Source organism: Thunnus albacares, chromosome 2, assembly GCF_914725855.1.
Source record: "Thunnus albacares chromosome 2, fThuAlb1.1, whole genome shotgun sequence".
NCBI classification, from domain to species: Eukaryota; Metazoa; Chordata; class Actinopteri; order Scombriformes; family Scombridae; genus Thunnus; species Thunnus albacares.
This window is the reverse complement of record NC_058107.1, coordinates 39,426,500-39,441,499: the sequence shown is the minus strand read 5'-3', so window position 1 is coordinate 39,441,499 and position 15,000 is coordinate 39,426,500. Positions and strand designations below refer to the sequence as shown.

Genomic DNA, 15,000 nt, shown 5'->3' with positions numbered 1-15,000 from the left:
CGCCTCCGGTAACCAGCAGGTTAACGTGCGTAACGGCAGACTGAAGCCGTTATTACTGCTCAGTAACCGGACCCAGAGCCGCTAGTTTACCGTATCAGTCCAGGTTAAAATAGTTATAGCCGGGTATAACCCGGGTTATCCAGCCGCAGTTTTTCCGTTAGTTAACCCGGTGTGACCCGGGTCAGTTTGTGGTTTACTGTATGCTTGTCTCGGTTCTGATACGCACTGCGCATGCTCTGACATGTCAAAATCCCCCTGACAGTTCAGACATGAATCACAGCCACAACCTGTCTAACTGAACACCTGTCTGTCTGCTTGCCTGTCTGTCTGCCTGTCTGCAGGCACAATTTAACTGAACCCTTCATTACAGCATGTTCATTACATGTTAATTACAGCATGTTCATTACTACATGTTCATTACATGTTTATTACTACATGTTCATTACATGTTTATTTCAGCATGTTTATTACTACATTTTAATTACTACATGTTCATTACATGTTTATTACCACATGTTCATTACATGTTAATTACTACATGTTCATTACTACATGCTAATTACTACATGTTTATTACTACATGTTAATTACTACATGTTCATTACATGTTAATTACATGTTAATTACTACATGTTCATTACATGTTGATTACTACATGTTCATTACATGTTCATTACTACATGTTAATTACCACATGTTCATTACATGTTAATTACTACATGTTCATTACATGTTTATTACTACATGTTCATTACATGTTAATTACTACACGTTCATTACATGTTTATTACTATATGTTCATTACATGTTAATTACTACATGTTCATTACATGTTTATTACTACATGTCCATTACATGTTTATTACTATATGTTCATGACATGTTTATTACTACATGTTCATTACATGTTAATTACTACACGTTCATTACATGTTTATTACTACATGTTCATTACATGTTAATTACTACATGTTCATTACATGTTTATTACTATATGTTCATTACATGTTTATTACTATATGTTCATGACATGTTTATTACTACATGTTCATTACATGTTTATTACTATATGTTCATTACATGTTTATTACTACATGTTTATTACTACATGCTCATTACATGTTTATTACTATATGTTCATGACATGTTTATTACTACATGTTCATTACATGTTAATTACTACACGTTCATTACATGTTTATTACTACATGTTCATTACATGTTAATTACTACATGTTCATTACATGTTTATTACTATATGTTCATTACATGTTTATTACTACATGTTTATTACTACATGCTCATTACATGTTTATTACTATATGTTCATGACATGTTTATTACTACATGTTCATTACATGTTAATTACTACACGTTCATTACATGTTTATCACTATATGTTCATTACATGTTAATTACTACATGTTCATTACATGTTAATTACTACATGTTCATTACATGTTTATTACTATATGTTCATTACATGTTTATTACTACATGTTTATTACTACATGCTCATTACATGTTTATTACTATATGTTCATGACATGTTTATTACTACATGTTCATTACATGTTAATTACTACACGTTCATTACATGTTTATCACTATATGTTCATTACATGTTAATTACTACATGTTCATTACATGTTTATTACTACATGTCCATTACATGTTTATTACTATATGTTCATGACATGTTTATTACTACATGTTCATTACATGTTAATTACTACACGTTCATTACATGTTTATTACTACATGTTCATTACATGTTAATTACTACATGTTCATTACATGTTTATTACTACATGTTCATTACATGTTTATTACTACATGTTTATTACTACATGCTCATTACATGTTTATTACTACATGCTCATTACATGTTCATTACATGTTTATTACTACATGTTTATTACTACATGTTCATTACATGTTTATTACTACATGTTTATTACTACATGCTCATTACATGTTTATTACTACATGTTTATTACTACATGTTCATTACATGTTTATTACTACATGTTTATTACTACATGCTCATTACATGTTTATTACTACATGTTTATTACTACATGTTTATTACTACATGCTCATTACATGTTTATTACTACATGTTTATTACTACATGTTTATTACTACATGTTTATTACTACATGCTCATTACATGTTTATTACTACATGTTTATTACTACATGCTCATTACATGTTTATTACTACATGTTTATTACTACATGCTCATTACATGTTTATTACTACATGTTTATTACTACATGCTCATTACATGTTTATTACTACATGTTTATTACTACATGTTCATTACATGTTAATTACTACATGTTAATTACATGTTAATTACTACATGTTCATTACATGTTGATTACTACATGTTCATTACATGTTCATTACTACATGTTAATTACCACATGTTCATTACATGTTAATTACTACATGTTCATTACATGTTTATTACTACATGTTCATTACATGTTAATTACTACACGTTCATTACATGTTTATTACTATATGTTCATTACATGTTAATTACTACATGTTCATTACATGTTTATTACTACATGTCCATTACATGTTTATTACTATATGTTCATGACATGTTTATTACTACATGTTCATTACATGTTAATTACTACACGTTCATTACATGTTTATTACTACATGTTCATTACATGTTAATTACTACATGTTCATTACATGTTTATTACTATATGTTCATTACATGTTTATTACTATATGTTCATGACATGTTTATTACTACATGTTCATTACATGTTTATTACTATATGTTCATTACATGTTTATTACTACATGTTTATTACTACATGCTCATTACATGTTTATTACTATATGTTCATGACATGTTTATTACTACATGTTCATTACATGTTAATTACTACACGTTCATTACATGTTTATTACTACATGTTCATTACATGTTAATTACTACATGTTCATTACATGTTTATTACTATATGTTCATTACATGTTTATTACTACATGTTTATTACTACATGCTCATTACATGTTTATTACTATATGTTCATGACATGTTTATTACTACATGTTCATTACATGTTAATTACTACACGTTCATTACATGTTTATCACTATATGTTCATTACATGTTAATTACTACATGTTCATTACATGTTAATTACTACATGTTCATTACATGTTTATTACTATATGTTCATTACATGTTTATTACTACATGTTTATTACTACATGCTCATTACATGTTTATTACTATATGTTCATGACATGTTTATTACTACATGTTCATTACATGTTAATTACTACACGTTCATTACATGTTTATCACTATATGTTCATTACATGTTAATTACTACATGTTCATTACATGTTTATTACTACATGTCCATTACATGTTTATTACTATATGTTCATGACATGTTTATTACTACATGTTCATTACATGTTAATTACTACACGTTCATTACATGTTTATTACTACATGTTCATTACATGTTAATTACTACATGTTCATTACATGTTTATTACTACATGTTCATTACATGTTTATTACTACATGTTTATTACTACATGCTCATTACATGTTTATTACTACATGCTCATTACATGTTCATTACATGTTTATTACTACATGTTTATTACTACATGTTCATTACATGTTTATTACTACATGTTTATTACTACATGCTCATTACATGTTTATTACTACATGTTTATTACTACATGCTCATTACATGTTTATTACTACATGTTTATTACTACATGCTCATTACATGTTTATTACTACATGTTTATTACTACATGTTTATTACTACATGCTCATTACATGTTTATTACTACATGTTTATTACTACATGTTTATTACTACATGTTTATTACTACATGCTCATTACATGTTTATTACTACATGCTCATTACATGTTCATTACATGTTTATTACTACATGTTTATTACTACATGTTCATTACATGTTTATTACTACATGTTTATTACTACATGCTCATTACATGTTTATTACTACATGTTTATTACTACATGTTTATTACTACATGCTCATTACATGTTTATTACTACATGTTTATTACTACATGCTCATTACATGTTTATTACTACATGTTTATTACTACATGCTCATTACATGTTTATTACTACATGTTTATTACTACATGCTCATTACATGTTTATTACTACATGTTTATTACTACATGTTTATTACTACATGCTCATTACATGTTTATTACTACATGCTCATTACATGTTCATTACATGTTTATTACTACATGTTCATTATTACATGTTCATTACATGTTAATTACTACATGTTCATTACATGTTTATTACTACATGTTCATTACATGTTCATTACATGTTTATTACTACATGTTCATTACATGTTCATTACGTTTATTACTACATGCTCATTACATGTTTATTACTACATGTCCATTACATGTTCATTACATGTTTATTACTACATGTTCATTACATGTTTATTACTACATGCTCATTACATGTTCATTACATGTTTATTACTACATGCTCATTACATGTTCATCACATGTTTATTACTACATGCTCATTACATGTTCATTACATGTTTATTATTACATGTTATTACTACACGTTCATTACATGTTCATTACATGTTTATTACTACATGCTCACTACATGTTCATTACATGTTTATTACTGCATGCTCATTACATGTTCATCACATGTTTATTATTACATGTTATTACTACACGTTCATTACATGTTCATTACATGTTTATTACTACATGCTCATTACATGTTCATCACATGTTTATTATTACATGTTATTACTACACGTTTATTACATGTTCATTACATGTTTATTACTACATGCTCACTACATGTTCATTACATGTTTATTACTGCATGCTCATTACATGTTCATCACATGTTTATTATTACATGTTATTACTACACGTTCATTACATGTTCATTACATGTTTATTACTGCATGCTCATTACATGTTCATCACATGTTTATTATTACATGTTATTACTACACGTTCATTACATGTTCATTACATGTTTATTACTACATGCTCATTACATGTTCATTACATGTTTATTACTACATGCTCATTACATGTTCATTACATGTTTATTATTACATGTTATTACTACACGTTCATTACATGTTCATTACATGTATATTACTACATGCTCATTACATGTTCATTACATGTTTATTACTGCATGCTCATTACATGTTTATTACTACATGTTTATTACTACACGTTCATTACATGTTCATTACATGTTTATTACTGCATGCTCATTACATGTTCATCACATGTTTATTACTACATGTTCATTACATGTTTATTACTACATGTTCATTACATGTTTATTACTACACGTTCATTACATGTTCATTACATGTTTATTACTACATGCTCATTACATGTTCATTACATGTTTATTATTACATGTTATTACTACACGTTCATTACATGTTCATTACATGTATATTACTACATGCTCATTACATGTTCATTACATGTTTATTACTGCATGCTCATTACATGTTTATTACTACATGTTTATTACTACACGTTCATTACATGTTCATTACATGTTTATTACTACATGCTCATTACATGTTCATTACGTGTTTATTATTACATGTTTATTACTACACGTTCATTACGTTTATTACTACATGCTCATTACATGTTCATTACATGTTTATTATTACACATTCATTACATGTTCATTACGTTTATTATTACATGTTCATTACATGTTCATTACATGTTTATTATTACATGTTTATTACTACACGTTCATTACATGTTCATTACATGTTTATTACTACATGCTCATTACATGTTCATTACATGTTCATTACGTTTATTACTACATGCTTATTACATGTTTATTACTACATGCTCATTACATGTTTATTACTACACGTTCATTACATGTTCATTACATGTTCTGTCTGTCTCTCTGAGTGCCTGCCTGTCTCTCTGAGTGCCTGCCTGTCTCTCTGAACGCCTGTCTGTCTCTCTGAGTGCCTGCATGTCTCTCCGAGCCCCTGTCTGTCTCTCTGGGCACCTGTCTGTCTCTCTGAACGCCTGTCTGTCTCTCTGAACGCCTGTCTGTCTCTCTGAGTGCCTGTCTGTCTCTCTGGGCACCTGTCTGTCTCTCTGAGTGCCTGTCTGTCTCTCTGAGTGCCTGTCTGTCTCTCTGGGCACCTGTCTGTCTCTCTGAGAGCCTGCCTGTCTCTCCGGGCTCCTGTCTGTCTCTCCGAGCTCCTGTCTGTCTCTCCGAGCTCCTGTCTGTCTCTCCGGGCTCCTGTCTGTCTCTCTGGGCACCTGTCTGTCTCTCTGAGAACCTGCCTGTCTCTCTGGGCACCTGTCTGTCTCTCTGAGAACCTGCCTGTCTCTCCGGGCTCCTGTCTGTCTCTCTGAGCTCCTGTCTGTCTCTCTGAGCTCCTGTCTGTCTCTCTGGGCACCTGTCTGTCTCTCTGAGAACCTGCCTGTCTCTCCGGGCTCCTGTCTGTCTCTCTGAGCTCCTGTCTGTCTCTCTGAGCTCCTGTCTGTCTCTCCGAGCTCCTGTCTGTCTCTCCGGGCTCCTGTCTGTCTCTCTGAACGCCTGTCTGTCTCTCTGCAGGATGTTTGAGGACCTGATAGAAGCCTTCTGTGGTCTGGAGCCTCAGACGTCTCCAGGGGGGGCGGCAGGTCGGAGGGGGCGTGGCCTGGAGGACGATGAGGGGGCGGGGTCCAGTCTGAGTGTGGGACAGTTTGTCCTCTGTCATTGGTCAGATGGACTCTACTACCTGGGCAAGATACAGAGGGTAACACACACACACACACACATACGTGTCATCTCTGCACAGCATCATCAGTCATCACACAAATCACCTGGTGAACGGTGTCCTCTGATTGGTGGATGTAAACCTCTGTGCTGTGATTGGTGGACAGGTGAGCCCCCCGAGGCAGAGCTGCTTTGTCACATTTGAGGACAACTCCAAGTTCTGGGTCCTCTGGAAGGACATCCAACACGGTGAGAGACAGACAGGTTATTATACTGTCTCACCTCCCTCTACCTGTCTCTCTTTCTCCACCTGTTGATCACAATCTTTCGTCCAATCATGTTGCAGCTGGAGTGCCGGGGGAGGAACCTCGCTGCTCTGTGTGCCGGGAGGTGGAGCCAAACTCTGACAGCCAATCAAACCAAAACAACCAGATCCTCATCTGTGGGAAGTGTGGCATCGGTGAGTGAGACAGGCTGCTGCCACCACTGACTGACTGACTGACTGACTGACTGACTGACTGACTGACTGACTGACTGACTGACTGACTAATTAACTGACTAACTGACTGACTGACTAATTAACTAACTGACTGACTGACTGACTGACTAATTAACTAACTGACTGACTGACTAATTAACTGACTAACTAACTGACTGACTGACTAATTAACTGACTAACTGACTGACTGACTAATTAACTAACTGACTGACTGACTGACTGACTGACTAATTAACTAACTGACTGACTGACTAATTAACTGACTAACTAACTGACTGACTGACTAATTAACTAACTGACTGACTGACTAATTAACTGACTGACTGACTGACTGACTGACTGACTGACTGACTAATTAACTGACTGACTAATTGACTGACTGACTGACTGACTGACTGACTGACTAATTAACTGACTGACTGACTGACTGACTAATTAACTGACTAACTGACTGACTGACTGACTGACTAATTAACTGACTAACTGACTGACTGACTGACTGACTGACTAATTAACTGACTGACTAATTGACTGACTGACTGACTGACTGACTGACTGACTGACTGACTAATTAACTGACTGACTAATTGACTGACTGACTGACTGACTAATTAACTGACTGACTGACTGACTAACTGACTGACTGACTAATTAACTGACTAACTAACTGACTGACTGACTGACTGACTAATTAACTGACTAATTAACTGACTAACTCACTGACTGACTGACTAATTGACTGACTAATTAACTGACTGACTAATTAACTGACTGACTGACTGACTAATTAACTGACTGACTAATTGACTGACTGACTGACTGACTAATTAACTGACTGACTAATTAACTGACTGACTGACTGACTAATTAACTGACTGACTAATTAACTGACTGACTAATTAACTGACTAACTCACTGACTGACTGACTGACTGACTAATTAACTGACTAATTAACTGACTAACTCACTGACTGACTGACTAATTGACTGACTAATTAACTGACTAATTGACTGACTGACTGACTGACTAATTAACTGACTGACTAATTAACTGACTGACTGACTGACTGACTGACTGACTAATTAACTGACTAACTCACTGACTGACTGACTAATTGACTGACTAATTAACTGACTGACTAATTAACTGACTGACTGACTGACTGACTGACTGACTAATTAACTGACTAATTAACTGACTAACTCACTGACTGACTGACTGATTAAGTAACTTTGCAGGCTGCAGTTGTTTTTATCCTCCTTTAACTCCTTTAGTGACTAAAGTGAAACATTTGCCAAATGAAAAGCAGCCCAGCTGTTAATGACGTCATAGACGTCATGTGCCAACAGTCAAAATACAAAATAAACATTAAAGATTAATGACGAGTAGATTAAGATTGTAACATTGTAACATTGTAACATTGTAATACTGTAATATTGTAACATTGTAATACTGTAATATTGTAACATTGTAACATTGTAATACTGTAATATTGTAACATTATAATATTGTAATACTGTAATATTGTAACATTGTAACATTGTAATACTGTAATATTGTAACATTATAATATTGTAATACTGTAATATTGTAACATTGTAACATTGTAATACTGTAATATTGTAACATTATAATATTGTAATATTGTAACATTGTAACATTGTTCTGAATGTTCTGTGTGTGTCTGTCAGGGTTCCATCAGCAGTGCCACGTTCCTCCTGTAGAGGGCAGCAGCGTCCTGAGTCCCTGGTTCTGCCGCCGCTGCGTCTTCGCTCTGGCTGTCAGGGTAACGGCACTACTACAGTAGTAGTAGTAGTAGTATTACCAGTACTACAGTAGCAGTACCAGCACTACAGTAGCAGTACCAGTACTACAGTAGCAGTACCAGCACTACAGTAGTAGTAGTAGCAACAGTACAAGTACTACAGTAGTAGTACCAGTACTACAGTAGTAGTAGTAGTAGTAGTAGTATTACCAGTACTACAGTAGTAGTACCAGCACTACAGTAGCAGTACCAGTACTACAGTAGTAGCAGTACCAGCACTACAGTAGTAGTAGTAGCAACAGTACCAGTACTGCAGTAGTAGTAGTACCAGTACTACAGTAGTAGTAGTAGCAACAGTACAAGTACTACAGTAGTAGTAGTAGCAACAGTACCAGTACTGCAGTAGTAGTAGTAGCAGTACTACAGTACTGCTAACAGTACTACAGTAGTAGTAGCAGTACAACAGTAGTAGAAGTAACAGTACTACAGTTGCAGTAATAGCAGAACTACAGTTGTAGTAACAGTACTACAGTTGTAGTAACAGTACTACAGTTGTAGTAACAGTACTGCAGTTGTAATAGCAGTACTACAGTTGTAGTAACAGTACTACAGTTGTAGTAACAGTACTGCAGTTGTAATAGCAGTACTGAAGTTGTAGTAACAGTACTACAGTTATAGTAGCAGTACTACAGTTGTAGTAGTAGTAGTAGTACTACAGTTCTAGTAGCAGTACTACAGTTGTAGTAACAGTACTACAGTTATAGTAGCAGTACTACAGTTGTAGTAGTAGCAGTACTACAGTTGTAGTAGTAACAGTACTACAGTTGTTGTAGTAGCAGTACTACAGTTGTAGTAACAGTACTGAAGTTGTAGTAGCAGTACTACAGTAGTAGTATCAGTACTACAGCTGTAGTAACAGTACTGAAGTTGTAGTAGCAGTACTACAGTAGTAGTATCAGTACTACAGCTGTAGTAACAGTACTGAAGTTGTAGTAACAGTACTACAGTTGTTGTAGTAGCAGTACTACAGTTGTAGTAACAGTACTGAAGTTGTAGTAGCAGTACTACAGTAGTAGTATCAGTACTACAGCTGTAGTATCAGTACTACAGCTGTAGTAACAGTACTGAAGTTGTAGTAACAGTACTACAGTTGTTGTAGTAGCAGTACTACAGTTGTAATAACAGTACTGAAGTTGTAGTAGCAGTACTACATTCGTAGTAACAGTACTACAGCTGTAGTAACAGTACTACAGCAGTAGTATCAGTACTACAGCTGTAGTAACAGTACTACAGCAGTAGTAACAGTACTACAGCAGTAGTAACAGTACTACAGCTGTAGTAACAGTACTACAGTTGTAGTAACAGTACTACAGTTGTAGTATCAGTACTACAGCTGTAGTAACAGTACTACAGCAGTAGTAACAGTACTACAGTAGTAGTAACAGTACTGTCTCCTCTCCACAGAAAGGGGGCGCTCTGAAGAAGGGTCCAATCAGCAGAGCTCTGTCGGCCATGAAGCAGGTGTTGCCGTATCACCTGGACGCTCTGGACTGGGACTCTCAGCACCGGACCAATCAGCAGCAGTGTTACTGCTACTGCGGAGGCCCTGGAGAGTAAGACCGACCAATCAGAGACACACACACTGTGGCTCACTGTTACATCACACTTGTAAAGAAACAGTGATGCTCTACAAACCACATCTGTGTTTCTAGATGCTACTGCTGATCTGTGTGTTGTGTTTCTAGATGTTACTGCTGATCTGTGTGTTGTGTTTCTAGATGTTACTGCTGATCTGTGTGTTGTGTTTCTAGGTGCTACTGCTGATCTGTGTGTTGTGTTTCTAGATGTTACTGCTGATCTGTGTGTTGTGTTTCTAGATGTTACTGCTGATCTGTGTGTTGTGTTTCTAGGTGCTACTGCTGATCTGTGTGTTGTGTTTCTAGGTGGTACCTGCTGATCTGTGTGTTGTGTTTCTAGATGCTACCTGCTGATCTGTGTGTTGTGTTTCTAGATGCTACCTGCTGATCTGTGTGTTGTGTTTCTAGGTGCTACTGCTGATCTGTGTGTTGTGTTTCTAGATGCTACCTGCTGATCTGTGTGTTGTGTTTCTAGATGCTACTGCTGATCTGTGTGTTGTGTTTCTAGATGTTACTGCTGATCTGTGTGTTGTGTTTCTAGATGCTACTGCTGATCTGTGTGTTGTGTTTCTAGGTGGTACCTGAAGATGCTGCAGTGTTTCAGGTGTCAGCAGTGGTTCCATGAAGCGTGCACTCAGTCTCTGCAGGAGTCCATGATGTTTGGAGACAGGTAACTCACCTGTGTGCTGCTCTCAGTTTCCTCGTTAAGACCCTCGTTAGGTCGGTGCTGATGTTCCGTGTTCCCTGCAGGTTCTACCTCTTCCTGTGCTCGGTGTGTAATAAAGGGTCTGAGTATGTCCGCCGGCTGTCCCTGAGGTGGGTCGATGTGGTTCACCTGGTTCTCTACAACCTGTCCGTCAGCAGCAAGAAGAAATACTTCGAGCTGGACGAGATCCTGGCCTTCGTCTCCGCTAACTGGGACCATCTGCAGCTCGGAAAGGTACCAGAACCGAACTAGGACCGGACTGGACCGGACTGTCCTAGAAAGCCAAATCACAGCATGACTGAAATGAAACTTTGAAATGTCCGTGACAGATTGTCTAAGTTCAGTGTTTTCTATCTTAACTACAAATCCAACCAAAAACCAGTCTGAGCGCGGTGTGTGTAGTGACTGCGCTCTAACTGGGAACACTGGGATCTTATTTCATGCTCTCCTGATTTCTTTAACAGCCTGTAACATATTTAATATCGCTCCCATAATCCCTCACAATCCTAGGAAGAAGAATGCCGCCGCTTGTGTGAAACACAAATATCCCGAATATGGAAAGAAAGACATTAAACAAGATATGAGAAACTAGTGTTATAATTATATAATTATTATATAATTATATAATAAATATATAATTATATAATTATATAATAAATATATAATGATATAATTATTATATAATTATATCATTATTATATAATTATCATGATATATTAACGAGTCAGGCCGGCTGACTCGCTGCCTGAAGGCTTCAGTGTTTGTACACAATAGATCCTCTCACAGTATAATAATCTTAATGCCGAGGCATGATGGTTGTTTTCCTCACTGGGAATCTGATTGTGGTAAAAATAAATCCAAATAGTTGGACATAATTTTTGAACAGTCAAAAATGTGGAATCTATTTTTCTCAGTTTGCTGCTCAGCGTAGTTACCACCTGTCTGTCTCTCTCTCAGCTGTCTAACACGCCTCCAGCAGAGAGGGGGCAGCACCTGCTGGACGCTCTCAACAAATACAAGAGCAAGTAAGAAGCATAGCCAGTATAAATACTGCAGTATCTGTGTATTCTGTGTATTTATACTGAGTGTGTGTGTGTGTGTGTGTGTGTGTGTGTTCAGGTTTCTGTGTGGGAAGGAGATAAAGAAGAGGAAGTGCATCTTCCGTCTGAGGACTCGAGTCCCTCCAAACCCCCCCACCAAGCTCTTTCCTGAGCGCGCTCAGAACGATGGAGGGCGGGGTCTGAAGAAGGGCGTGGCCAGGAACAGGTAATACTCTCCATTTATACCTGGTGACATGTTTGTAAACCAGGTAGCTGATGCACTTTCCTCTCCGGTCACGACTAATGTTGCAGCGCCTGAAGGCTGCATCAGCTCACCTGTGTTGTTGACATTATACCACCAACCAGTTTCTCTATAATACTCTGATGATTCCACCGTACTATCCCTGCTGTTGACTGGTTTATTATCGACAAGACAGGAAATTATTATTGACCTTCCATATTGTCAGCTGCCTCCTTTTACAATCCACAGTGTAGACATTAGTCTAGTGTCGTCCTGCGTGTTATCATGGACTCCTCAGGAGATACAGCAGCACACTTACTTTCTTCATAGACTCAGATCTTTTGGTGGCAGTAGCAGATGTTCCTGTTTGATATTCAGAGAGTCATGCTGTACTGTAGTATGACCTCACAGCAGCCCATCTGTCAAACTAAAAACTAAACTATACATTAAATCCGGGGTTGTGTGAATATTATTGTCCATCCTGTGGGCCACTACTTTCAGTTAGCTCACAACAAGAACATGCTTAGACTTGCTAGCAGTGTCTCTTCTGACTCCTTGCAACAGAAAATACCAACTTCTGCCAAACACAGCAGGCTGAAGAATTCTTTTATAATAATAATGAAATTCTTTTATTTTTTATCAGTCTATCTTGTTGTTAAACCAGCATCAGAGTGCTGCTGACTGAGATCTGCATCCAGATGTGATTTGTATGATGTAATGACTGTTTGAAGTCTTATGCACGTCGATGAAAAGTGTCGTATGTGTAACTGTGTGTTTAATCTGTGTGTAAATCTCCTAAACCGAACTATAAAAGTTATATAACCAGGAGCTGTTCCTGTTTGTAGTCCTAAAACAGCTGTTCCCGTTTGTAGTCCTAAAACAGCTGTTCCCGTTTGTAGTCCTAAAACAGCTGTTCCTGTTTGTAGTCCTAAAACAGCTGTTCCTGTTTGTAGTCCTAAAACAGCTGTTCCCGTTTGTAGTTCTAAAACAGCTGTTCCTGTTTGTAGTCCTAAAACAGCTGTTCCCGTTTGTAGTTCTAAAACAGCTGTTCCTGTTTGTAGTTCTAAAACAGCTGTTCCCGTTTGTAGTCCTAAAACAGCTGTTCCCGTTTGTAGTCCTAAAACAGCTGTTCCCGTTTGTAGTTCTAAAACAGCTGTTCCCGTTTGTAGTTCTAAAACAGCTGTTCCTGTTTGTAGTCCTAAAACAGCTGTTCCCGTTTGTAGTTCTAAAACAGCTGTTCCTGTTTGTAGTCCTAAAACAGCTGTTCCAGTTTGTAGTTCTAAAACAGCTGGTCCCGTTTGTAGTTCTAAAACAGCTGTTCCCGTTTGTAGTTCTAAAACAGCTGTTCCCGTTTGTAGTTCTAAAACAGCTGTTGCCGTTTGTAGTCCTAAAACAGCTGTTCCCATTTGTAGTTCTAAAACAGCTGTTCCTGTTTGTAGTCCTAAAACAGCTGTTGCCGTTTGTAGTTCTAAAACAGCTGTTCCCGTTTGTAGTTCTAAAACAGCTGTTCCTGTTTGTAGTCCTAAAACAGCTGTTCCCGTTTGTAGTTTTAAAACAGCTGTTCCTGTTTGTAGTCCTAAAACAGCTGTTCCTGTTTGTAGTTTTAAAACAGCTGTTCCTGTTTGTAGTTCTAAAACAGCTGTTCCTGTTTGTAGTTTTAAAACAGCTGTTCCTGTTTGTAGTTTTAAAACAGCTGTTCCTGTTTGTAGTTTTAAAACAGCTGTTCCTGTTTGTAGTCCTAAAACAGCTGTTCCTGTTTGTAGTTTTAAAACAGCTGTTCCTGTTTGTAGTCCTAAAACAGCTGTTCCCGTTTGTAGTCCTAAAACAGCTGTTCCCGTTTGTAGTCCTAAAACAGCTGTTCCTGTTTGTAGTTCTAAAACAGCTGTTCCTGTTTGTAGTTTTAAAACAGCTGTTCCTGTTTGTAGTCCTAAAACAGCTGTTCCTGTTTGTAGTTCTAAAACAGCTGTTCCTGTTTGTAGTCCTAAAACAGCTGTTCCTGTTTGTAGTTTTAAAACAGCTGTTCCTGTTTGTAGTCCTAAAACAGCTGTTCCTGTTTGTAGTTCTAAAACAGCTGTTCCCGTTTGTAGTCCTAAAACAGCTGTTCCCGTTTGTAGTTCTAAAACAGCTGTTCCCGTTTGTAGTTCTAAAACAGCTGTTCCCGTTTGTAGTTCTAAAACAGCTGTTCCCGTTTGTAGTTCTAAAACAGCTGTTCCTGTTTGTAGTTCTAAAACAGCTGTTCCCGTTTGTAGTTCTAAAACAGCTGTTCCCGTTTGTAGTTCTAAAACAGCTGTTCCCGTTTGT

The 15,000-nt window shown here is 36.4% G+C and overlaps 1 protein-coding gene across 2 annotated transcripts in view; it reads left to right on the top strand.

Moving 5' to 3' along the window:
- The window catches only part of phf19 (PHD finger protein 19), a 24,008-nt gene that overhangs the window by 579 nt on the left and 8,429 nt on the right, over window positions 1-15,000 (top strand). For both annotated transcript variants that reach the window (XM_044335413.1, XM_044335404.1), the window contains exons 2-10: window positions 6,667-6,850; window positions 6,978-7,059; window positions 7,157-7,270; window positions 9,002-9,096; window positions 10,540-10,688; window positions 11,287-11,382; window positions 11,463-11,652; window positions 12,376-12,443; window positions 12,538-12,684. In XM_044335413.1, coding sequence (XP_044191348.1) covers window positions 6,668-6,850; window positions 6,978-7,059; window positions 7,157-7,270; window positions 9,002-9,096; window positions 10,540-10,688; window positions 11,287-11,382; window positions 11,463-11,652; window positions 12,376-12,443; window positions 12,538-12,684 — 1,124 coding nt within the window. In that variant the 5' untranslated portion in view covers window position 6,667. The remainder of the gene's footprint in view (window positions 1-6,666; window positions 6,851-6,977; window positions 7,060-7,156; window positions 7,271-9,001; window positions 9,097-10,539; window positions 10,689-11,286; window positions 11,383-11,462; window positions 11,653-12,375; window positions 12,444-12,537; window positions 12,685-15,000) is intronic.